Raw genomic sequence first — 26602 nt, 5'->3', positions numbered from 1 at the left:
CCGTGGATTTCCCTGTCCCTGAGCTGTCTGTGTGCAACCAGCACGGAGGAGAACGGAATGAACAATTTTTTCTGCCAGAAAATGTGGCTGCATTGAAATCCAACTGTTCCACAGGAGCTCATCCAGTCTGACAACATCCTCAGCAGAGCTGTTAGAAACARTGGCACAGATTATCCTCCTTCCTGTCAATTATGGGAGAGCTGGAGATGGGATTTTTGATTTTATTTTTATGGGGTGTTACCAGGATGTGGAATGCTGTCCAAGGAGCATTTTTATTAAGACTGAGGTACTTAAAMACCCTGCAGACTTTTAGCAGTGCTGGCTCAGGGGGCTGGCAAAGAGATGATGTCCAAAAAACCTTCATATCCTCAGTGATGGGGGAGCACGAGAGCTTCAGGTCTCAGTCAGGGACTCCCAGCTCCAGTGAGGAAGAGCTTTCCTTTTTTATCTTTTTTTTTTTTTTTTTTTTTTTTTTCTAGACAGCTTGAGTATTTTCTCAATTTTATTTCTCATTTTTTAAATTTTCAATTTGAAAGAAAGGAAACCACTAAATCCATTGGATAAACAGAAATCAGTGGATGGAGCTGAGCATTTTGAAGGATGAGTCGGTGCATGAATACACGATTGCATCCAAGGACAAGGTCTCTGTTGCTTTTGAAAAAAAAAAGCAGCCCAGCTTCACAATTGTGTAGGAATGCTTGAAGGAAGTCAGCAGGTGGAAAAGAAGCAGCTAGGTGTAGGTTGCTTGGAATTCTGGAAGGTTTTTAATATGATTCCTTATATAAACTCAATAGTCCTGAGTTAAGAAGGAATTTCCTTGTGTGAATAAATACCTGTCTGAAAGGTGAAATGCAGGGGGAAGTGGATGGGGAGTTACAGAGAGGTCAGGGGTGCTCCTGACAGGGATAGGGCTGGGATATGTGGGATTCTATAAACCTCAAAAATAGTGAGTCATGAAACATCACACATTGGTGATATTTGCAGGCAAAAGCAAGTTTAATCAAGGCATGAAGGACAATGTCTGACTTAATGAATCGAAAAAAGATTTTTATGAGGCTCATTGAGCATTAAAGTAGAAGAAAGAATTCTGCTGTGTAGTGATAGAGTTTGGAGAAGCTGGATAGAGCCAAATTTCCTCATTTCATCCTGTTTTCCCATCTAGAGCAGTGGACTCTGAGCTCCTTTTGCTGCTCAGGAATGAGACCTTTGGATGCCTCAGCTCAGCCCTCAGTGCCACTCAAATCAGCAAAATGTGAAAGGGGGGCAGGACAAAGCAGAGATCACATCCTTAGGTAAATCCACAGAGCACTTGCCTCTTGGAAATTATTTGGGGTTTTGGTTCTCAAAGAGCAGGAGGGATGGGCAGGAACCCTCCATGACTCTCCTGTGAGCAATCAGCAGGTGAGGAGGGGGCTGGGGGGTGTGACAGAGGTTGAAGAGCCCATCAGTGGCACTGAGGGGAGGGTGGGGATGGGTTGGGTTGTGTTTCCCCCAATTCAAGGGTCAGAGAGACCCAGATGGAGCAGGGACAGGCTCAGAACAGGCAAAGGAGGTGCAGGGATGAGCTGGGGAGGTTGTGGTTGTAGGAGGTCACGGATGCTGAAAATTTGCTGGGCCAAAGGAGAAGCAGAGAAACTCCATGATTCAGAAATCACTAAAACCATCTTGAGAGGTAATTCTGGATCACAGGCTGCAGGAGGGGAAAAGAGATGCTGGGAACATTTTGCTGTGACAAAGTTTGGCCACTTTAGACTACAGGGTTGCTCAGCCAGGCCCATCCTCACTCTGTGATGCCCTGGAGATGTGGGACTGACCTGAGGCTGCTCTGGAAGCAGATCCTGGTCACAGAAGAAGAAATGATATTTAAATAGAGCAATTTGACAGCTGGAAATATTTCTGTAATTCTCTTTTCCCCACAAGTTTTGTCTTTGGGTTCACTCAGCTGTGCCAGAGAGATTTTGAGTTTTTGCAGAGCATCATTCCCACCTTCCCACACTCCGGGGACATTGCTTGGTCAGAGTCTGGGAATGGCTGTGGACACAATCACATGGATTCCTTCAGCTGAAAAATCCCCCATTAAGGAGATGGGAACACCTGAGCAAGGGGGAACATGAGTTTGGGGTCACAGCTGCACCTGAGACACCTCAGTGTGATGATCTTTAGGTCCCTTCCAACCCAAATCATTCTGGGATTCCATGATTCCATGATTCTACTCCCTGTGTTGGCAGTTCAGACTGGAGGATGGAGCTGCCCACCATGTAAATAAAAACCCCCTCAACTTCAGAGCCTGAAAAATATCCCAGGGCAGAGCAGAGACTGATCAGTGGGGTTATGGGAGCAGCCAGGCTGGGCGAGCAGCCTCAGCTGCTCTGGGGGTGGCAAAGGTGAGAATACATAACCACAGAATGGTTTAGGCTGGAAGAGACCTCAAAGATCATCCAGCCCCCGCATTTTGTGGGCTTGACATGCTGTTCAGTGGGATTTAGCCCAGCTAAAGTTTAATTTTTAATTTCAGTTGTTTTCTTCTCCTCTCTCTGTTCTCAGTAAATTTCTTTTCTTATTTTCCCTATTTTTTTTTTCCTGGTCTCATGCTTCATCTGACAACGCATTTTCATTCACAGGAGGGCTTTTAATTGGTGTGAAGGACTTCAGTCAATCAACATTTATCCTCAACCTCAGGATTTCAGACACTTCTAATGGGGCTGTTAACCATGGGACAGTGATGGCACAGGCACAGCAGGGTGTGTGGATTTTTCTTGGAGCAAATCTTTCACACACCTACAAGTTGTGTGTTAAAAGTAATTCTGGCTCTCCTCTTTCAGATTTTAACAGTGGGAAGATGCTGATGGACAGGAACGAAACCTGGCTCTCTAATTTCTCCTCTGCTGCCTCCTCCTTTGTGAAGGGAGGGGTTGGGCTGCAGGAGGTGCTCACTGGGCTCATCCTCACCCTCATCGATCTGGTGACTCTGCTGGGGAACTCCATCGTGTTYCTGTGTCCCGTGGTGGAGAAGAGGCTGCGCACCGTCACCTACATGTTCATCATGTCCCTGGCCACGGCAGATTTCCTGGTGGCCTGCCTGGTGATGCCCTTCAGGTCAGCAGGGTCCGTGGGGTGGGAGGAGAGAAGGACAAATGTCCTTTCTGCTGACTCCACTCTGGGAGAAGTGCTGGTGTTGCTTTGGGGTGGACACAACACATGTACTCAGATAGTACCTCATAAAGGGCAAAAATCCATTTATTCCAAATATTCAGGCTCATTTATACACTTTTGTGTTATCACTTGTGTTACATATTCATTGGCTACTAAATGGCTACAATGGGTTCATTGGATGTTACTCACCTACAGCACACCACTACTGGTCACCCATAGCATAAACATTCAAACATTCAGAAAAACACCGGGGCAGCCTTGTTGCTGTTTTTCTCCTATTGTTTAAACTTCTTACTTCTGTTGGTACTACATTCTCTTGGGTAGAAATCAATTATTTTTCTCCTCAAAGGTTTTTCTCACGTAACAGAAGAGAACAGAAGTTTTATAAGGGTAAAAACCCCCCTTGTTTTATAAGGTTTTACTGATCCTCAACAGGCTGGGGTTCACCTGCTGGGCTCTCCAAAGGGCTGAAGCATTGGTTGGTGATTTTTATGCGCTTCCCTGTCTCTGCTCTGTGTTATGGATACTCTAATAATGTATGGAGACACAATTCCCAAGGATATTTTTCTTGTTGGCCACGAAGGGACCTTGGCTGCTGATCTGACATTGATATCCAGCTCTTCCCATGGGGCTCCAGYTGGGGAGTCCCCTCTTCCAGGACTYGCCCAGTGTATGGAATGTAAGGAATTTATCCAGTATGAGCAGTGTAATTTAGGCTTCTCCTCTGTTTCATGGAGGAAGAGGTGTTTGAGAGGGCAGGTGTCCCTCTATGAAGTTTATATTTATGGGAGTTTCATTATTGGGCTAAAAGAGTGAAACAAACCCAGAAAGCAGCTGACTTGTAGTCCTGGCTTCTTGTCCTGCAAAGCAGCCGTGGGTTTGGGTAAATCAAGGAGCTGCACCTTATTTTGAGCTCCTTGGGCAGTATGAGGAAGATGAAATCTTTTCATGTTCTTTGCTTCAGTTCTCACAGGGCTGCCTATTCCTTTGAATTTGGCACCGAAAAATATTGTTGCAACAAGCAATTACAAAATGAGTTAAAAGTTCATGGTATCAGGTGAATAGAAACAGTTAATGATGCTCTTTAAAAAAATATTACTGCTAATTTAAATKCTAATTAATCTCTGTGAATTTTAAGTTCAGGTTCTGAAATTAGCATAGAACCWTAGACTGKTTTGGGTTGGAAGGRGCCTTCAGGGACATCTAGTCCAAYCCTGCRAYTGGACCACATTTTTCAGAGCCCCATCCAACCTGGCTTTGARCCCTTCCAGGGATGGGGCAGCCACAGCTTCTCTGGGCACCCTCACTGYAAAAAATTTCWTCCTTATACSTATTTTGAATCTACTCTTAGAAATGTCCTACTTAACCAACAAAAATTACAAAGGGGAGCAAAAATCAGAGYGTGGTTGGTGCTTTGAGCCCCTCCTGAATGTCCTGGTGTTGTCTGGTGGGAAGCTCTGCCAGCTCCTGGTGGGGAATGGACCCTGCATGATCCAGCCTTGCCAACACAGTGGCTGTGGTTTCACTTTCCCACTGTTTTGGCTTCACATCCATGCTGCTCTTTTGGATTTCAGTTTGCTCCACAGTTGGCAGGTTATTACGTGCCAAAGRGAAGGAAAAGAAATGGTCTTGGGAGGCAGTTTGGCTCGGGAAAATGTGACAGAAAGGAAAAACAAATTTGTTGCTCGGTGTCTTAATTTCATAGGAGTAAGACTTGTGTTTTGTTCCTGGCTTGGCTGCTTTGCAGGAGCAGCTCAGCTGAGCTTGGCTCGTTGTCTGAGTACCCCAGCCAGTCTGTCATTTCCAGGCTGAATATTTCCAGCTATTCTTTTCTTCTGCAAGCAAAAGGGCAAGGCAGAGGTGACTTCATTGTGTGTTTCTTTGGGCTTTTTTTGCTACTCCTTCTTATCCAGTGTCCTTTCCAAGCTGCAGAGACCTTTTACCTCAGAGAAGAGGGGTCTTTCTGCCCTTGCTGGACACCTGAGCATGGCAGCTCAGCAGTCCTGATCTCGCTGTATTTAACCAGCAAGCTGGGAAGTTACAGGATAATTAAAGCTTTTCAGGACTAGGGAGTTACTCATCAAATTCACACACAGTGGTGATTTCAGCAGCACCCTGGGAGCTGGTGAAAAGAAAGAAGCAAATGGCATCTCTCTGAATGCTATAGAAACATGCATCAGCCTTCCTAAAGCTGCCATATGTTCCTTCCTTTGCTGCTCACTTCACGCAGGCCCCTCTTTGTCAGAAATATTTTTGGTACCATGTCTGCTTTTAGCTGGTGTGTTTACCTTGCTGAGGCTATTTAGGAGCTACAAAACGTACAAACTGCATAGGCTTTTTCCTAGGTTTTTGTTTTATTTTGTTTTGCTTTGTTTTTTAACCAAGAGTGGAAATCCTTTCTGGTTTTGAAGTGTAAGATTGGATGAGAAGTGAGTTCTTGGAGATCATTCATGCCCCGGGAATTGGGGAGAAATCATTGCAGTCTGTGCTGTGTAAAGCACTGTGAAAATGCTGTGATAAACAAAGCTGTGCAGATGTAGATCTGGGGAGCTTTGTGGGGCAAAGCACCTCTCTCAAGGCACCCACTTAGGCTGCAAAAAACACAGGATTGCTGTTCTTCAGCCATGCTCCACCTGTGGGGTGCTTCTTTCTTGGGTTTGCTTTGTGGATGAATCCCTGCTTTCTGACCTGTGTGCCCATCTTTAGTGCCTGTGTGATAAAATTTGGCATTACCTCAGTGCAATCATGAAGAAATAGAGAAACAGAATGGTTTGGGTTGGAAGGGACCTTAAAGATCATCTTGTTTCAACCCTGGGCAGGAGGAACACCTTCCACTAGACCAGGCTGCTCAGAGCCTTATCCACCCTGGACTCAAACAACCCCAGGGAATGCACAAACTCAGCCCTTCCAGCTCTGATTCCCACCCATTCTCTCTCACAGCATCATTTACGAGGTGACGGGGATGTGGCTGTTTGGGAAGCTGTTCTGCAAAGTCTGGATCTCCTTCGATGTCATGTTCTGCACCGCATCCATCGTCACGCTGTGCTTCATCAGCCTGGACAGGTACTGCTCTGTGGTCACYCCCTACCACTACTCCAGAAGGATGTCCCGTGGCAGGTGAGTGCACCTCCTCCTCATTTTGGGGTCCCTCCAGGTCATCACTTGGCCATGGCCTTCACTGATCTGGGGCTCAATGAGCTGCTGACAGGGGCTGCCCAGCAGAGCGATGYGGCCCAGGGAACTCTGCACCATTTAAAACTCTGATAAAATGTTTGATGTGGTGCAGGATAGAACAAGGAGGATGCAACTGAGCAGGGTGGATGGTGCTCCTGGGAGAGTGTTTTTTGAGCTAAGGATGGGTTGCAAAATGGGGTAGAAACCAGTGATACAGGCTGAGTTGGACCTAGAGCTTTTTCCCTTTGTAGTATTTTCATGGATATTTCACAGAATCACAGAAAGGCTTGGGTTGGAAGTGACCTTAAAGAAAGATCATCTTGTTCCATCCCCTTGCTGTGAGCAGGGACACTTCCACTAGACCAGGCTGCTCAAAGCTCCACCCAACCCAACCTTGGGCACTTTCAGGGCTGGGAAGGACTTTTGAGTCATCTCTAAGGTCTAGGTGAAAGGAGACACAGAAGGATGCACGTAGCAGTAGCCTTCCCTCTCTTAAACTCACCATCTTTTCTGAAGTRATATTTAGGGAAAACAGAGAGTTTCTAAGCTCCCATGAGGGTTTCACCTGAAAGCTGAAATGAGGACTGCAGGGTGGGGAAAGTCATCTGAGGGTGAGCAGAGAGGACACTGCAGCAGTGGGGGCTTTACAGGATGGATTCAGGCTTGTCTAGGCAGGTTTTTCCCACCCACTCTTGCTGTGTCTGATTTGTGGATCACAGAAAAAGCGAGGAGGACGCTCTGCATCCCCCCTCACACAGATTCTGTGATCTGGTGTCCCTCAGCTCCACCCCCACCCTGCCCCAGAGGGTGAGATAATGGACAAATACTCAAGCTGAAACAAAAATATCTACATGTTGTTGTTCCTAAATACTAACATCTTCTGTAAAAGCTTTCCTCATCTCTTCTCAGCCAGCTCTGAGCACTCCTTAGCTGACCCCAATTCTGTCAACTACAGACCAATTACCCAATTGTTCGAGATATTCATGTCTGGACTTGTTATACTCCAGCTTTTTCCCTTCTCCAAGCCCTGCTGGACTGCTCAGCAGCGACATCCCACACAGGTTACCATGGGGATTGAATCGTACTGGATGTTCTCAACTCAAAATTACTCAGACCCTCTCTCCCCTGCCCGTCTCTCTCCTTTTGCAGATGCATTGTGATGACYTGCACGGTCTGGGTTTATTCCTCCCTCATTTCCTTCCTTCCCGTCATGCAAGGTTGGAATGAGATCCCTGGGGTGGACTTTGATGCGGGCAGGGAATGCATCTTTGTCACCAACTGGGTTTTTGCCATCGTGGCTTCAGCCCTGGCGTTTTTCCTCCCTTTCACCGTCATGTGCAGCATGTATTTCTTCATCTACCGCGCCTCCCGCCTCAAGGCCACCCGCATCATGTCGCAGACGCTGGAGATCCACTACCACCCCAACAGCAAGAGGCAGAACCACCTGCAGCTGGAGAACAAGGCCACGAGGACCATCAGCATCATCATCTCTGTGTTTGTGCTGTGCTGGCTGCCTTACTTTGTGCTGAATGTTTGGCTAGCAGCCAGAGGCACCGACTCGGCCAGCACGGTGCTGCTGGGCACCTTCAAGATCATCACCTGGCTGGGCTACTGCAACTCCACCATCAACCCCCTGCTCTACGCCTTCCTCAACAGGGATTTCCAGCGTGCCCTCAAGAAGCTKCTCATTTGCAGGCACAGGTCTCAGGTGGACATTGGGGAAGACATGGTTTCCATAGCCACGTTTTCCAAGACTGCTCCAGAGCTGGAATACAGCGTGACAGTGCCCAACGGTGCCCCCAAGGGCAAACCCAAGTCGTAGGGATTCAGGATCACTCGCTGGAGGTGGTGATACAGAAAGTGCTGGAGCACATCCRAATGGAAAAACAACGGGTAGGAAAATAGGGGAAGGAGGGCCTGGAATATTACAGCTGGGACATAYAACAATGATGCATTTTTTCACTTTCCGCAGTTTCAGTAACAAGAAACTTGGATATTTTTGGGGCAATTTGTTATATTAATGGAGTTAATTCATTCCTGGATAATTATTTTTCTAATGAGTATTTCTTAAGACAAATTCAACCTTTGTCTTGGGAAAAAAAACACCAGAACCAGTATGATACATGACCTCATCTCTGTGCACATCCTGGTGATCTGTGTCAGGTGGGACAGTGTTCCTTATCATGCCATGGTAGCTCTCATCTCACTGCTTCATCACAGATTTGACCAGTTTTAATAATTCCACGTGTGTCAGTCTGTGTTTGGGAAATAAAGGAGGGATGTGGCCAAAGAGCAGACCTCATTTCTTAAAGAGGCACCACTCTGCAGTCAGAACAGTTATTTAGGGTTCAGCTCACTTGCTTCTGCAACATCTGGATATTCAGAGCTTTCTATGGCTTTCTGTGAATTATCTGTGAGCYTCCTCCTTAATTCTGGAAGGGAACATTCCACGTGGCAGACCCCAGGAGACAACACTTGTAACACCAGGAGGACCAGGGTTTCAAAGGGAGCTACAGGTGACCAACACCATCCAAAGAGGGGCTGTGAATACGAGTGACTTGTGTGTAACTGTGGCATCTACCAGAGAGACATTAAAAAATCATGATAAATGGGAATGATCATTTTTACTTCTCTCAAGTGCTCATCTGGACTTCGAACAGCACTGGCTCCCTGCAGGAAAGCCATGGAGTGTCTCACTGAAAGGTTATTATGAAAAGGTAGCAAAATGCAGGAGGACCCACCCGGAGCAGCTGAGCTACTGAAGGCACCAGCAAAAAGATCAGGAGTTCTCTCTCAAGAGCCTGGTAGAAAAAACAACCCYGACCTGGGGTTTAATGTGACTGGCTCTCCTGTAAAATGATGACTCTCCATGGAAAGGGTTACATGTCCCACATCCTACAACTCCAGTAACAACACGGAAGCGGTAAGTACACCTTATTATGGGGAAAGCATTCCATGGGCACAAAGGTGGACAGGGCAGGGATCCTGCTGCTGCAACCTGGTTAATTTTGATAAAACAGGACAAGGAACGGGGTTTCATTCCCAAGAACTGTGGGGGAGGAAGGGAACTGAAGGAGGCCACATCCTGTGCAAGAATAGGACAGGACCCCGATGCTGCATAGCACAGCAGAGCCCCAGGCCGAAGCCCCTTTTGCAGCTCACAGCTATCCCAGTTTGGAGTTATTTTCCACAAAAGCAGCTGGCAGGGAAGTACACACCATTCAGARGCTCTTCTCTAACCAGAGAGGTTTTCCTTTCTCAGTCAAACCCTGRAGCAAAAAAGGGCAAAGACAGGGAYRACACATTCCAGTGCTTAGAGAAGCAAAGATTGACCAGGCAGTGAAAAGCTGAGCATGGCCAGATGCTTTTGGGGCTGGGCAGAGACCATACAGGGGAGGACATGCCCCTTTGAGGGCAAGACTAATATCCCAGAATATGCAGACACGCTTTGTGTGAACACATATGCCAGTTSTGGTACTGAAATGCTGCAGGGCCCTTGGAATAGGCAGCTACCCACATCCAGCTATACAGCAAGTTAAAAATACCTTATTCCTCATTTCCTGTGCTCCACCTGTAATCACTGAGCTGGCAGGGGAGGCAAAGAGGCTCCACATGTGGCCATTTCTCTGTGCAATTGTAGCTGATGCAAACAGGGAAATCCAAAGGAACAGGACACACTTAACTCTCCTGCTTCAAGCCAGCTAAACACAATTAAATTCTGTTTTTGACCAAATCTTCACTGCAGTACTCTGGCTTCACCTGGAMAAGCCAGCACCTAGGAGAGCTATCCAAGAGCACATGGAAGACTACCATTTTAATCTACTTCTGCCTTATCACAAAGCTGCAGGGTGTCAGCTGGTTTGGCTGCTGGTCACAGTGTCACACCAGTGCAGTGATCCCCAGAAGGATTTGAATCTGTATCCTTTTAGGAAACTGATTTCAGAGACTTTAACAAATTTAAGTCTGTAAAACCAGAAAAATACAATCACGCAAGAGCAGTTCTAACAACAYAAGAATTACCCCTTCTGTCCTCTCTGGTGAGTGATTGCCTCTATAATCCACCCAGTTTAGAGCTCAATTCCCTTCTTTCTCCAGATCCTATCTCACTTCCAACAGCACATTCAGCTTTGCGTCATCACACACGCTGTGGCCAGTGTGAGACAGAGAAGCAAAGGAAATTTCAGGAATGCAAAGCCCATCCTGCTCCCACTGCACAGGACTGCCATCTGCAGCACACACAGATGCAGGCTTCCAACAGAAGCAACTACTATTTGGTCTTATAAATAAAAAAAGTTTATTAAATCATTTAGACTTGAAAGAAGTCACAATAATCAATGCACTCAACAATTACAGCAAGTGCATCCTGTACACCACCAACCCAAATGGATTGATTCCGTATTTTATAAATAAAAATTAACATATTTACAGTGAGAAATAAAAGCATGGCATTAGGCAGTTAAATTAGCAGATTACACAAATGCCTACCAGTTGATTTTTTTTTAAAAAGTACAAATCTACAAGATTACATACGACACGTATGACTTCATTAGGTTTAAATTTTCAGAATCACAACATTTTTGTACATAGTTTTGACTATGGCTCTTCCAACCACTGCCTATAAAACCCCCCACTTAATGGCAAAACACTTCTTTTCCTTCTCTACAGCTTCATCTGTATAAGATGCATTCCCTAAGATCTACTGTAGTGCAGAAGTATGAAATGATTTCCTCTAATGACAGGCTAYGGACAGTGATATTATGTACAACTGTGGTACTTTTTTGCTTTAAAAATAGTGCAGATTCCCCGTTTACCCACCAGGGACAAAAATGGAGTCAAGGTTAATTTCAAAATCATCTTCATTTCACCAAAGAGCAAGTGATCCAGATAGACACTCACTAGGCTTAGAGACTGTAATTTGCTCTATAAAAATACAGTATTTTAATTCTATTTACATGTTACAGATCTCTCACTCACCCAGCAAGCTGACATTTACAAGCTTCAAAAAAAACCCAAGAAACCCCCCAAAAAAGGATAATGGAGCACAACATTGGCAAGCACAGCAGCTGGACCCGTCCGCTTGGAGAGCAAAGGTAAGGAAAATGGAATGTGAAAGGTTTGGTTATTGGGCTTCGTTGGCTGTCAAAGTAAACAAAAATCTGTCCAACACGTCTTATACATTAAACATGGCAAAAAAAGCTGAAGTAAACTATTCCCAAGATAAAACATTCTGCATCATAGGATCCTTCTGCTGAACAATCCCTGTGAAACCTGCCGAGTGGAAGAAGTGATCCTGAGGATAGTTATTTGCTTGGTTGTCTGGAATGTTTATTTCCTGATAGACTCATTGTCCGTGACCTCTGCCTGAGCACGGGTTTGGGTGGGAGCTCCAAGTCTTCAAAGACAGGATTTTCTATGATTGCTGCAGCCTCTGGTCGTTCAGTGGGACTTGGGGAGAGCATGTCCTTCACCATGGTGTACTGAAAGAAAACATAACACATATTAGGCAAAACAATCCATAAATTCTTTCTTATTTAATGTCCTGGCTTCAACTGTGGCTGCGTGAACAAGTGAGAAATGCCCCCAGCTGCTTTCTGAGTAATTTGGGTATTAGTAGTGGCTCAGTAATTAGAAGTGCATTAAATATTTAAAAAAATACCACTGTGCATCTCTTAAAGTGTCTTTATTGTCAAGGACTACAGAAAATTTGGCAAACCCAATCCAAACAAAGATTTAATTGTTACAAAAATGTTATTTAATGGTTATAAAACACAGAATTCTTTTCGTGACAAATGAGAATTTTTCCTTTAAATATACAGGAAGGTATATAAGCTGTTTTTATATATAAAAGATATATATAAATATATATGCTTTAAATATGAATATTTGTTTCAAATTTAATCAGAATTAGTGTCCTGCTCCAAGCTGAGCACAGTACTTTCCCCCAGGCAGCCTTCAGCTGTAAAGCAGGAAAGGCTGATCTCATTTAGCCACTGGTCTGAAGCTACTTGAACACCTGAAAGCACCTCAGCTTTTTACTGGAGAGGTTTWGTACATCACCTCCTCTTTATTTGCAATCACATCACTTTACAGACCTGACCAATAAGGACACAGCACAATTTGCTCATTTGGTTTCCCAGTTGGGAGGTTGAGTTCTGGAGGGGATCCCATACAGCCACAGTGCTACCTAAGCCTTCCCTTTACTTGTCTGGAACTCTGCACTTTCTCTTTGGGAATATGGATTTGTTGCAGGAAATCATCACAGGATGTAGAAATGAATGACTGCAAGTGACAAAGGRAAGCCAGGTAATAATGTATTCCTGGAGGAAAGCTGTGACAGAAATGTCATTGTGCCCATTACCACGATCTTATAGCTYTGAAATGCAGAGAAGTACAGGGATAGAGAAATGCATCTTAATATCATGAAAGCTACTTGGTTTCTCCATTTTTACCTGCAAAGTAATTAGAGAGCAAAGAAAAAAAGCTACAATTATTAGTGAAAAGACTACAATTAACAGCATCAAATATACCTACCTCTTGTGCATATTTCTGAGTGAACAATGGTGGAAACTTCAAATTYCTAACATCACTTAAGATCTGCAAAAATATGAAGAACGACATGTAACTTTTCCAAAACATCATTCTTCAGTAATATTACCCYATCCTTCAAAGATATGCAAATTATGCAAACAAATCAGCCTGCTGGAAMAAACTCCCTTTGTTTTAAAGTGCTGCTTTAGTGCTTAAAAATCACAATATRGTTGAACAGGTGAGTTGCTGCTTTCCTAGGTATAGAACCTGTAACAGGAGTGTTCCAAGAATTGTGATCTCTGCAGTTTTATATCAGCCACATACATAAATCAGTACTTTCTCACTTTGGCTGAACAAAATTAACAAATCTGTGCACCAGCCATAAACCCCAAGGTGGCCTACACCAGTATTATGACACATGAAATGACAGTCTCTGCCTTAAAAAGGTAAGTTCCAATCTTTGTTTAACATTTAAGGAGAAATGAGCAGACTTTTGGAGAGCAGTTGGGTATTTATTYCTGTGTTTCTTCCATTCAAAAGCCACTGGCTCCATCTAGTGACAAGTATTTTCCCCATGTTCAGCCAGAAGCACAGTATTTTGCACTTCCAACTTTTTTGGAATGATTTCCTTCACAAAACTTAGGGCACAAAATACAAGAGTTCTAAAGTKAAATCAAAATTCATTTCACTATTACTCCACTGAAAGTATAAAGTGACCAAGTATAGAGAGATGGGCAACAGCCAAAACTCCTGTTCAAGAGAAGTGAGTTTTAGGATGTTAAAATGCTTCAAAAAACTTTTCTCATTTTCTGCCAGTTCAGTCTGCATTTTAGTGACCTGTTTTCAAACAGCTAATCTGGAAATGAATKGCACTGCTACAGACTAACTGCTCACAGCTTGAGACAGAGGCAGCTTCTCGTGCTCCACCTCTGGGGATTTTTCCAGCCAGTTGTCACAAATTCCTAGAATTTGCTGGGTTACTTGGTCAGGCAGAGCATGTTTTGCTTCAACAAGCAGTGCTAATGCTTGGCTGATGCCAATGAAAACCTCAGTGTAACTACTGCAGTAGCCAAACTCCAGAACTTGGCAATGAAAGGGCAGGGGTTTCCTTTTAGCAAAAAGAGTGAAATGACAGTGAAAATCCTGGAAAGTCAGGGCAATCTTTTAGCACCCTCTTGAAGTAAAACATTTGAATTAGATGAAATTTAGGTTTTGCTTCTGTTCTTAGAAGAGAAACTGGAAGGCAAGGCCTGTAGTCACGACTGTGAGAAATCTGAGAATTCAGGATGGGTACTCTTTCCAATGGGTACTTTGTTTCAGCAAAACTGATTTAGAGAAACTGAAATCGGTTTCAGTGCAAGGGGGTCAAATTAAACATCAACTCCTCCTCTAGACTATGCTCTTTCGTGCCATTAAAAGCCAGAGCATTTTAATCACAAGAATGCAAYAGGTGAAGCATTTGGTCAGGCTGCTGTTTAAGTTGTTTCTTACCTCTCTGCTAAACCCACTCCATCTTCACCTGAGAATATAATCCCCCAAGCACATTTAAATTATAAATACAAGTTTTAATGAYTCTCTCTTTCCTGCACAGGTCACTGCTTGCCACAGAGGAAAGACCTTTCTGGCTGTAGCCCCTGTTCTCAATGAACTTTTTCCTGTGCAAGATGGATCTCACACATTTTAACAGCAAGCAAGAGCTGTAATACACCATCAAACATCCCCAATTAATGTCTGGTGCAATGGTAGTCATCAGTTATGGGAAGATTGTGCTTGAAGCTGAGCAAGACTCACAGCTAAGACTTGCTATAGGAAAAGGAACAGCCATTTTTCACCAAGTGCTTTGGGTGAAAAAGCACTGCAGATGAAAAGGAAGGAAGAAATAATAAAAATGCACAGCACGATTCCAATTCTTGAATGAAAACCAAGCTGGTAGGCTTAAGTCACAAGCTGTATTTGTTGTTTGAGTTCTTGGATATCGTAGTTCAATAGTTTCTCTTACTTGGCTTGACAACAGAGGAGCTTTGTAAAGAAATTAAAGCCTCAATTCAACTGCACACATTAGGAAGACTGCAGTTTATTTTCAGTGATTCAGGGGGTCTGCACAAGGCTGATAAAGAAGTTGTGCTCCTAGCTGCAAGGCCTTTTTCCAAAGAAAACAGGATAGAGACCTCTTGCCAGTGTTTCACCAAACAAAAAGCTATTTTACACAAATTCTCAAACTGAGGATAACCCTACACCATACATACCTTGACCCTCTCCATCTGTGTGCTGAAAGGGTAAAGCAGCTCAAAGAGAATCAGTCCCAGAGAAAAGATGTCCACCTTGTGTGAATACGTGTTCCCACAGATCTGAGAAGACAAAATCAGGATCAGGACAATCAAGCTACTCACTACAAAGTAAACAACACCTTTGCAAGTCCACCCGTGGAAGTGACCAGCCCTGTGCAGAGCTGAAAGCTACAGCACAGGAATGTTGGCAAACTTCAGCAATGAGCACCAGGGAGCAAGACCCTGATCCTCAGCTCCTCTGTGCTGCAAAGCAAAATGTTTCACCTTACTTAAACCTCATGGACAAGCGTGTCCTTYCTCACTTAAGTGAAATCTTCTATATTTACCTTCCTATACTGCATTTAAAGCAAGAAAAATGAATGCATCCAGTCTGAATAATTAGCCACTTTTTTGCTATAACAAATACATTTAATATTAATTTTTTAATTCAATTTAGTTCAAATTTAATTCAATTTAGTTCCATTTTGATGAGAATTAAAGAATTAAAGTAACTTGATTGCAAAAGTTTACTAGGAGAACCTGATCTTTGAGGTTTCAAAAATTCAGGCACTGCCAAATACAGCTCTGGGGAAGAGAGCACAAACCTGTTCTGGGCTCATGTAGAGTTTGGTCCCTACTTGTCCTGTGTGCCTGGCATAAGCTGGCATTGGGGTCAGTACAGATTCYTCCTCCTCATCTTGGTCCATAGCAGTCACCAGTCCAAAATCCCCAACCTTTACTATGTCATCCATTGTGAAAAATATATTGGAAGGCTGAGAAAACAAAGAGGTGAAAAGAAAAAGTAAGTAACAAACAAGTGTTTGAGTTTCAGTGGTTACAACATTTGGTTTGAACTCAGAAGCCAAGCTGTCAGGGTGAAAAACACTGACTGAATGCTGAAGGACAACAGATAGGAATTGCAGCTATTCTTGTAGCTATTCAGGAAAAAAGAATTATTCCTGCAGTAACCAATGTCTTCCTGAAACTCAGACTGCTCATTTCTTGCCATTCAGCAGAGGTTTACCAGCAGCACACAGGTGAGGAACATGCACAGAGTCAACACTGCAGRGAGAAGCACAGATAAGTTATCCAGCTCCCCATCACATGGCACATTCACACCATATGCTGCAGTTCCAACTCCTCAGCTTTTTTATTTTAATCTCTAAGTGCTGGAGTAGTTTTCTGTATTATCAACCAGAACATAGCACTTTATCTTCATGTTAAATTACAGACACAATGGGAGTCTGGGAACAAGATCTGCTTTTCAGTGCAGTTTAACAGGGGAACAGCCGTTTGCATAACAGAATTTAAAGTTTATTTTTGATCGAAGTTTAAGAACTTTGCAATTCATAAGAGCAGCAAGTGATGATCTAGCTTAACTCTCCTTTAACCTGTGTGTTTGTCACACACCACCATCCTTGGCTTAACCTTCTGATAAAAGAAGCTGGAACAGAGATGTCCCTTTGCTAATGGTGCACATCCCGGAGAGTTTTTCAAGAAATCTGCATCCTGGTTGATAGAACAACTTCCACCAAAATAATGATTATTTCTTTGAAATACAAGCACTCCAGCTGGGTTACAAACACAAACACAGAGTTTTGGGCGAAGAACAGACTGATCCTGTAAGGAGAGGGAARCAGCAGGGTGCTGTAAAGGGCCAAGCTGTGGTGAAGAGGAAGGTGGGACTGGGAAAGCTCTCTCAGAGCTCCTGGACCCTCGTGGCTGGGAGAACGTGGTCTGTGTTTTACTGACATAAACCCTGCAATAGGAGCACTCAGACAAACAGAAGCCAATATTCTTCCAGAAGATAAAGGACTACAAAGCTGACCTATTTCAAAGTCCATCCAATTTCCTCAGTTAAAGACAAACCAACTGTGTGCAKGAGAAACAAGACAGAGAAAAGGCTTCTAGGTTTGGTTTTTTGTTTTTTTTTAAGTATGGCCAGCTCTGAGATAAGCACTACAGGAACAGTTCCACATCCCATGCCCACATCCTGCCTCTGAAACTGCCTTCTGAGCCAGGTCCCATCTCCCACTGTATTTCCCTGTACTGAATGTCAAACCCTTGGAGTCACAGTGCATTCAGGGCACAAAAGCCACTGCCCTGTAAACCCACAGGGTCACCAGGCTCTGGCTGAAGCATTTACAGAGCATCCACCCCCTCCAAGCACACCCACACTGCCAAAGTCTTAAAATCAGAATTTTAATGCTCAAGGAACATATACCTCCATTAAGGATTTTATCCCATTTTTTTGGTCTCCATTCTCCTCCTCTAAAAACAGACAAGAAGTCAACAAGATCTGCCCTGCCTCCTGGGGAAAAACACCTCTTAAAGGAAGTTTCTTTTCAGTACTTCTCTGGCTGGACACAGACTGTCTCTGAATAGGCTGGCACATAGTTTCTACAAATAAGAGGAATGGACTCTGCTGTTGCAAGATACCAGCAAAAATAAACCATGAAGATCATTTTTGGGAAGAAACAGCTTAGGGCAGATGTACACAGTTTTGATTTAAATCATCAGAAGAATACGACAAATATAACCACCCTCTAATTTAGTTATCTTGCCACCTGCACAAAGAAATCTCTCTCCATATTCTTCMRTCAGAATAAGAATTCTCATTTTTTCAGACATGAATAAGCTTCTCACACATCTGGAAGACTCTGTTTAATTCAATTAATGCTGCAAAATGCATCCCAGACTGTTCTTGCAGTTCTGTGAAACTGATAATTTCCTTTGAGCTGCCAAGCATGACCGACAGCTTATSCTGGGAATAACAGTAAATTCACTTGACAGACAGACTTTTGTTTCTGTACTWCATTTTCTTCAAAAGAATTTGAACTCTGACCTCTTCAGCTGCCCACATAAATTCCTGCCATCTTGTCATTACAGTATCTCTGATTAGCAGGAGCCTAATTAGTGCATTTTAATGTGTACTGTTAATTTAAATACTTTAAATTACTTCTTGAATCTTTTAATATGCACACAAACAAAATTTTCACATAGATCTACCAGCTTTTGTTGGTGCCAGTGGAGCAAGACCTGGCCTCTGCTATCACTTAGCTCTGCCTGTAGCCAAGATAAAGCAGCTTTGCAGATTATTCACTTGTTAGTGCTGGCACCAACTCAGGGCTGCATGACCGATCTCTTGGACAAATTACAAAATTAGATGAGATCTCTTCCTAGGAGCTTCTGAAAAGTATAGAAAATAATTAAATATACTGGCTGTTGTTTTGACCAAATTAACACATAACAGACAAATAAACTTTGGGATCCAAGAATAACATCTACACAACCATAGAAAGTTTCCTGAAGGAGGAATTTGTTCATCCAGGGGGCGTGTTTCCAAGTTGGTTATAATAAGTAAACAAAATTAAATCTCTTGTTCAAACTGCTGCCAGCATGGAACTTTTAAGATGTTCCAACAAAACACTCCACACCTGCTGATTAATACTAATACAGTTTCAAGTGAAGATCTACATAAGGTTTGCTGAAAAGTGAGCTCAGAGAAGATTGSAGAGGGCTACAACTGACAGTATTGTTAAGCAAGGTTATTAATTAACATGTCTAGCAACATATTAGTACAGGGATTTAATTACTTTTATGGTCAGTTTCTCAAGCATTAAAGATTTGTCAGATTACTGGTTCAARGTAATTGCTTAATGCTGATGGGAAAAGAAAATACTTGGAAGAGCTCACGAGATTTTCTAACTCTGACATATCCTTCCAGGATTATTGAATTTGAACCTCCTTTTACTGCCACAACTGAGATGGCAGTTTTTATCTTTTGCTTCTGCTGATACCAAACAATTACCATCTGAGAAGCTACAATCATTTCAGTAATCACTCCACTGAGGAAGGTATTAATGACTCCCCAAACAAGCAAAGAGAAACAGAACTGCCTCTCCACTTTTGGCAAAAGGGATCCMTTTTTCAGAGCTTGTCCTAATAAAAACAACCTCAGCTTCAGCTACAAATTAAATATGCATATTTGGTTACACATTCTGACACTTGCAGTGCTTTAAGTTTCAGCAAAATTAGGCACTAGCATAGGAAGTACAAGTTACTCCTGACTTCAGTTACACTGAACACCAGAGGTTAAAACCATCTTTCCCAGTCCTCAYTGTCTGGATGCTATCAGACATTAAAAACACTGTGAATCCTTCAGAAAGCTGCATTGTGATAGCTGGCATTGGCTCAGAATTCAGCTCCAGGGCAGTTTAACATTTCAATCTCAGAGCAGTAATATTTAATTTTTACTTTCTCTAACCAAGAGTAACAYTGCTCCTTTTGGGCTGTATTGCTATAGAAAGAAGGAAAATACCAGAATTAGAATCACACAATTATTTAGGTTGGAAAAGATTTTTACGATCAAGTCCAACTGGAAGCTCCACACTGCCAATTATCTGCTTCACTTGAAATAGWAGAACAGGATCCAAAATAGCTTTGTCACACAGCTCAGCACTGAATAACCCTGCATAAAGAACATGAATTAAAAATACCATACAACAAATGCAACTGATCTGTGCCAGGTACAAGAAGTCTTGCTGTAAGACTTTAATTGCAGTAACAAGTGATGAATGTTTATTTCCTGGAGCACTCCACCTCTAGATTATTGTACACATTAATTCAGCTTTTYTAACACTCATGCTGAGGTCAGTGATAAGAGTCAACTATTTTAGRAKGCTGTGTCTCCAGTGCCATATTCCTCTCACATACAGCAGCCTATGGATACAAACCTTGAGATCCCTGTGCATTAATCCTTTGCCATGCAGAAAGTCAACAGCYTCAGCAATCTGCAGAAAGATCTGCAGGCACTCTGTCCTTTCCCTCTCCTCTATGGAGCATCTTCTGCTCATCCAGTCTTTAAGGTTCTCTTTCCTGCAGAGCTGCATCTGGATGTAAAGATACACCTTTGGAGAGGTGGGTTTGACTTTTTCTGCAGTATTTTTRGAAAGGTCCAGGCTTAAACTTGTTGGCCTTGGAGGAGAAACAGAGAGGGGACTTCCTGAAGCAGATTTCTTGTTATCAGATTCCTTTGTACTTTTCCCTTTATCCTCAGGACTCTCATTATGTGAAACATCAACTTTATCTTCCTTACTAGAAGCATTTCCACAGCCAGAATCCTCAAACACAATAGAGGAGGAGGTYCCTTCCTTCAGCTGTACAACGGGAACAGCTGAAGAACAAATTTCCAAGGAGTGTCCCAGCTCATTACTRTTGATAGTACTGTCTTCTACATCACAGCCCGTAAGGACACTGTCCTGAAGGTTTAGCAGTGGATCTTCTGAGTGCTGCAAGTCCCTGTTGTCTGTGTCAGAAAATTCCAGAGGAGAAAACTGGCTTCCAGATGAATCTGACTGACCACAGGGAATCCCCACAGACCTCACCCTCTCTGATGAAGTTGCAGTAACTTCAATGTGCTCCTCTGTTGAAAATGGCTCTGTTCTGATCTTAAATGATGGGACATCCATTGGGCTGGGAGAACTGAGAGGCCAATCAGTRCTAGAAGACAAAATTGAGAGATCARTTWTRGAGAAAATGTAGTAGATTCCATCATTCCAACCATTCCACTAAAAATGCAATTCCAGAAGCCCAGATTTTAACAACTGCTACCCCTGAGACCCATACCACAACATGGAATGACTACCCAAGTGTGGGAATAATAATTCACTAATAATCAGGATGTAGCATCTGTGTCTTAGCACGGATAATGTTTTCTCATTGAGACAAAAGTGTTGATAAAGGGATATTTAGCAAGCTGTACTGCCTGGATTCCCAATGTGCAATCAGGCTCATCTTCAGTTKGAAAAAAATCCAGCCCTTTGGAACATGCATTACAAGGACTATTTAAAGTRCCTTGGAAGAATTACAGCTGTGAAATGTTAATTTGATGCCTGAAATATAAAGGTCRCAGTATTCTAAAAATTGTGAGGCATGTGAAGATGTTATTATGAAACCACCCAATAGTCTTCCATTAGGCCTCATTCTATAAATGCCTACATACATCCACTTTTCCTCTCTCCTCACATTTTCTAACTCCTTTATCTAATTTTCTACTTGTAACCTACTTCTACCAAGTTTCACAAATCATCACTCTGATTATCCCTCACATACTTCTGCTGAAATAAATTCATTGAAGCCTTGGAGTATTKTATGAGGTCCATTTAACTCAAGACAACAAAGAGGAAGAAAGCAGTAGAAAAGGAAGAAAGCAGTAGAAAAGAACAAAAAAGGCAGAGATGTCAAAGTTTCACAGTAGAAATGCTCCAACCTTGCAACCACTGAGAGATTCAGTTACGTAAGTTCATAATTGAATGATCATGTTTCCCTAGCTGAAAGGACCTTAACAAAGAGAGGACCCATAAACTGAGAGACACTTTGCAGAAGGGTGATTTATTTGTACCTTGTTCAATTGAAAAGTTGGTAGGCTAAGTTAATAAATACCTCTTTCCTACAGTCTGTCCATCTTCCTGGATGCTCTACCACTTTTCCAGTTCTGCTGAAGTACAATCTCAAATTCAATTGTTAAAAAGACCCCTMTGAGTTACCTTTCATCTTTTAACCACTGTTCATCCATCTTTTCCTGCCACCTCTCAGGGGGAGCTTCAAGCCATGCGTTGAAATAGCGAACAATCCCTGGATGCTCAAGCTTAGCCAGAGCCTTGACTTCCCGCATCACCTTTTCACGAGCCAGCTCCCTGTGGTTTGGGGTGAGAAGAACAAGAGACATGGTCACAAAAAGCAACAGCACAGCACAAAMATTTCTGCAAAGGGATTTAATCAAAGCTGGCCCAGTATACACSAGGCCAGTAGCATTGCTTTTCATATCAAAATAAAAATATGTCTTAAATTCCCCAGAGTAACTCCTTTAGGTTACAAGTGTGGAAGAGCAGGATGTGCTTATAATGGCTCAATATTTAGCCTTTCCTTTTTACATAATTATAGGCAGCAAAACAAAGAAGAAAAGGTTCATCTTCCTTCTCAACTGTTCTCAAGGATAGAAAAAAAGATTACTAAACAGCAATATTYTACAGGGATGTAGAAGACACTGACACAAAAGACAGATAGCAATACCTTAGTATTTGTTTTTTAATTGGCATAAAGTAAGGAGACTGAGACTGTATAAGGACTATTTTTGTTCTGTGGACAGAAAAGCAGCTAGCCTCCTGTCTTACTGAAGTAATTTATGTCTCTTCATAGGACTGTAACTGGATCAAATGAAATCTGACAGTTTTATTTAATGGGTTCGAATATGCTTGGAAAAGAAGAATTTAGGCTACCTTAAATTTCTGTACAAAACCTTTAATCTTAAATAGTCACGTTTATTTAACACATTCAAAAAAATAGTAATTCTAGATTTCATATCTTTACCCCCTCCCTCTTGCTGTTCTAACTYGAGATTTCCAGAAGCAGTGTCTCCCATCTCCCACTAAAAGGAATTGCTGCAAGTTCTGGGTAGGGTAATTCAGCAGCATGGCTTGACCACCTATGACTGAGAGAAAAGGTAGGGRTTGTGGGACCAGAAAATGAAACAAATGGGCAAATGGAGTCAAGAAAGTGGGTGAAAGAGAGAAAGGAAAGAGGAGATGGAGTAGGAAAGATAAGGAGAGGAAGGAGAGAAGCACATTAACAGCACTACAGTAACTGGTCCTGTTAGCAAAGGCTCTATGCATCAAGGAAATCCCCATGGAGCAGCATCCTCACAAGAGCTCTGCTATGCAAATGTTTTGGCCAAGCAGGTCACCTCTGCTGGGATTACATATGCCAAATTCTCTGTGCCAGAACTAAGTCAGCCCCCCCATTAAAAGTATGTCATTCATCCTAATGAAATATCTGGGAAATCAGTTCAGGAGCAGATGGTTCCATGTAGGATGGGATCCCACCATTCATTCATTACCTCTGTGTCTTAACAAACCCATTCATTACCTGTTGGGCAATCGGATCCTTTTGATGGCATARTTGCAGTCATCTACTTTATTTCTGGCTTCAAAAACCACTCCAAAACCTCCACGACCCAGACACTGAATTGGTTCAAAATCTGTCAGATATCTGGGAACAGAGGGGTGCGAGGAAGGGACAGAAGAAGGGAGGGAGGATAGAGGAGAAAAATGCATTAGTATARACAGAAAAATGAAGTAATTTATGAYCGTGATTGAAGTAGTTCTGTACAGGCAAAACATRTGGAAGGACTTGAAGCATTTCTTTTTTTCCCCTGCTCAACCCCTGTGGCAGATGGCTCTCTATCTATGAAACGGACAGTTGCTGATTATGTATTCCTGCAGAGTCTATAAGAGGCCAGCAGGACCCATTCTGTGGGCAATGGCCAAACTGAAGAGGTTTTTCAGCATACCAGACTGCAAGTCTACTGGAWCATGAGGATATGGTCCACATTTTTACAGCTAAGTATTTCCTAAATCATGATTTGCCTTTAACCCACCCCAAATAACTGTTTGTGCAACTAGTCCTTCTAAATATCCTGTCCAAAATATCACGGTTCTTAAGTATCACCATCTTTCTTACTCTGCCTCATTTTAAACACTCCAGTTCTTACTTTCACTGAGTTACAAATGTAAAGGAAATGGTCACATTTGCTCTGGAGCAGTAATTAGATGCCCCTATTAAACCTTCTGTCTTAACCAACTTCTCTGTAAAACCACTAAAGGTTTTATTTCAAGTAYAGACTGCTTATTCTGAAGAGTATATAAAATGTCATCTGTTTCCATCTCTGTCTTTCACTGCCTTACACCATAAACACAGGAACAGATGGAGTAAACACTGATTARGACCTACAAGAATCAATCTCCCATTTTGCATATCAGCAAGAAGTATGAGAGCAATATTTCTGATCACACGTAACCTGTTGACTCTCTGGAATTTCTGAGACTAATCATAACTGCAATGTCCCATGAGTAATGGGGTCACAGAGYTCTTTGTGCTACCTGCTGATTATCCTGCAAAGTCAGAGGACTGGGAGTTCCTAGGTAAGAACAGGTGAACTCCTACTCATTCTATCTGCAGACAGTATTAGTAGCTGCACTAATTAAACACCCTGTTTATGTTGTGTTGAACAGATCTCACCTTGACACATATCCAGAGTTCTTGGCATCACTCCAGCTGTTGTCTTTAATGTCTCCACAAGTGGGCTCATACTTACAATCAGTCTGACACTGTGTTTCAGACTCCTTCCGCAGCTAACAAGGGTTTCCAAAACAAGAACAAAACAAACAAACAAACAAAATCAACTCCTTGAGTGCCTGAGACTGGCTTGTACCCTAGATATGGCATTAAATATCTCCAGACACGTCAGAAGCAGTCTAATCTGCTTGCTGAAGCAGCTAAGCAAATTGTATGTGGCAGCTGGCAGCCTTCACACACAGATTAAACAATAAATKTAGGCTTTTGATTTTGTTATCTCATTAGTTATTAACTTATTAATAATACTCATTGCAGACTCAAAGCTGAAAGAAACAGCTAAAATAATATTTTCTGTATCTGGGATTCAGAAAAAAATACTTACTCTGCTGTAAGGGTGGGGATGGAAGAGTTTGCGTACAATAAAAGTTGTGGCCACGATGCAAAATATAATGGTGCCAACGATTTCTTTCCACCAGTGAAGCAGAAGAACAGGATCCTTTTTGCGAATGTTCTTGTAATTTGTGTCATCAAAAAATCTAACCGTGATCTGGTTGCTACGTTTATTTCTCTCCCTCTTGWAGTAGGGTAAGTAATAACCATTATCTGTGTGTAAAACACACAAAGAGAACACAGATTTACTTGCAGGTACYCACAAAACAATTCTGGCTTTTCATTAATAGGTCTCCTCAACAGACACAGGGTGTTTTCATTTGCACGCCCCATGATTTTAAATGGCATCAAAGCAAATGCAGTTAATCAAGGTCATGGACAGCAACCAGGTCTCCCTAGCTTTAAACCAGAATATCTTCCATATGGAAAACTTCTGTCAACCATCCTGAGTCTCCAGCACTGTTAGTAAATTCTGAAAGAAATAATTCCCAAAATTTTTCCACTGCAACCAACCATCAGTGGCAGTGGCAGCACACACAACAGCTCTGCAGTAGCAATTCCTGACCCTGATGTGCTTTATGTGGCACTAATTGTACCTACTCACAATCCAAAGTCCTAGTCTGGGAAATAATTTCACTGAATATTAAAAAAAACACATGTACATAGGATTAAACAAATGGCCATTTATTGAATGCCACACATAATAAATGGGTAAAGCTGCTAATTTGAAACTTCCAAGTCAGGACCTTYACCTACCATAAGGGTACTGCAGAACTGACAGTGCTCCGTTGCTGTATTCCTCATGAGAATATTTGTCATTGCTGAGACATTTATCAAACTCATCAGAGCCCACCAACACCGGAGTCCTCGAAGGGGAATCTAAGCACAGAAAAGACAATTTTCTGAGCTGAAATKTTCGTAAAATTTATTCTCACAATAATTTAAAGAGAACTCAAATTGYGTGATCTTACAAAATGCTTCTTGGATCAGACCATGAAAAGCAAACTTCATACAAGGAAACATTAAGATAGGTACTTTGAGGGAATGGCTACTTGACAAGTCAATTCCCTCATGTTCACATCACTGCAAAAAACTTGTTCCTCTTTTTGCTGAAAAATTCCATTGAGAAGACCCAAAAATTTCATTACTAAAAAATACCCTGCATAAAATCCATAGTAGAAGAAAGCAGACATTAAATACTTAATTAGAAAAAAATAAACACTTAATAAAGCACAGAGTTCCTGAAGTAGTTTACAGCTAGAAACTTTAGACTAGTTTGAAACATACAGGAAATCAGAAAGACATCCTGTCATTTTTGAGATAAGTTCATAAATGAAACTCTGATTTGTTACTTACGGATTAAAGGTTTCCATTTGATTTTGGGAAGAGGAATAATTGCATTATCGTTTCTGGATTCTAGAGCCTTTGCATTGGTTGGGAATTTCTCAGAAATTCTGACTGATGATTGAAGATACAACTGGCCCCTGAACATACCTAAATAATAAACAAGGAAGCATATTAGTCTTTAGATTTGGTTCTCTTCACCCCTGGAATAAAACTGCCTAGTCAAAATGCATTAAATAAAAATACAAAATACATGAAAAAATTTTTGAAAATATGTTTCCTTCATATTCTGAGAACCTGAGACACTGACTCTGATCACTAGGCTGGATGAATCCAAGTAAATCTTCCCTTTGTTCTAGCAAATCAAGAGTTCAGGAAATCTCATTTGTACTGCTGGAGAGCTGGTGCTATGGGAAAATGCCAGCAATTTTTAAGAGCTACAAAGCAGTTTGGGATCTGCATAGGTAAGATCTCTKTCAGACTTCCTAACCTTGTTAATGTTGCACAAAACAGCCATTACCAGGAAGGCTGGAACCATCTGGCTTCTTCCCAGTGTTATTCCTTATCTGTTATTCTAACCACTATCTGGAAAKCAATAAAGATTTAAGAGA

General features: G+C 42.2%; 2 protein-coding genes across 2 annotated transcripts in view; one reads left to right on the top strand and one right to left on the bottom strand.

The window, feature by feature from the left end:
* The first annotated feature begins 2722 nt into the window (after positions 1-2722).
* On the top strand, positions 2723-8408 carry LOC130589246 (octopamine receptor-like). Its single transcript, XM_057390508.1, has 4 exons — positions 2723-2741; positions 2823-3096; positions 6094-6270; positions 7477-8408. Exons 1-4 carry the CDS (start codon positions 2723-2725, stop codon positions 8147-8149), a joined length of 1143 nt encoding a protein of 380 aa, XP_057246491.1. The 3' UTR covers positions 8150-8408.
* Positions 8409-10603: 2195 nt separating this feature from the next.
* EIF2AK3 (eukaryotic translation initiation factor 2 alpha kinase 3) overlaps positions 10604-26602 on the bottom strand; it is a 42455-nt gene continuing 26456 nt past the window's right edge. The window contains exons 7-17 of the mRNA XM_057390507.1: positions 26004-26141; positions 25404-25526; positions 24640-24860; positions 24201-24313; positions 23049-23171; positions 21671-21820; positions 19859-20624; positions 15728-15895; positions 15102-15203; positions 12859-12921; positions 10604-11804 (exon numbers count right to left, since the gene is read on the bottom strand). Of these exons, the coding sequence (XP_057246490.1) occupies positions 11628-11804; positions 12859-12921; positions 15102-15203; positions 15728-15895; positions 19859-20624; positions 21671-21820; positions 23049-23171; positions 24201-24313; positions 24640-24860; positions 25404-25526; positions 26004-26141 (2144 nt within the window). The 3' untranslated portion in view covers positions 10604-11627. The remainder of the gene's footprint in view (positions 11805-12858; positions 12922-15101; positions 15204-15727; positions 15896-19858; positions 20625-21670; positions 21821-23048; positions 23172-24200; positions 24314-24639; positions 24861-25403; positions 25527-26003; positions 26142-26602) is intronic.

This window comes from Malurus melanocephalus, unplaced genomic scaffold, assembly GCF_030028575.1.
Source record: "Malurus melanocephalus ecotype Western Australia unplaced genomic scaffold, MMel_1.1 scaffold_27, whole genome shotgun sequence".
NCBI classification, from domain to species: domain Eukaryota; kingdom Metazoa; phylum Chordata; class Aves; order Passeriformes; family Maluridae; genus Malurus; species Malurus melanocephalus.
The sequence above is the reverse complement of the archived record's forward strand: the minus strand, read 5'-3'. Positions and strand labels throughout refer to the sequence as shown.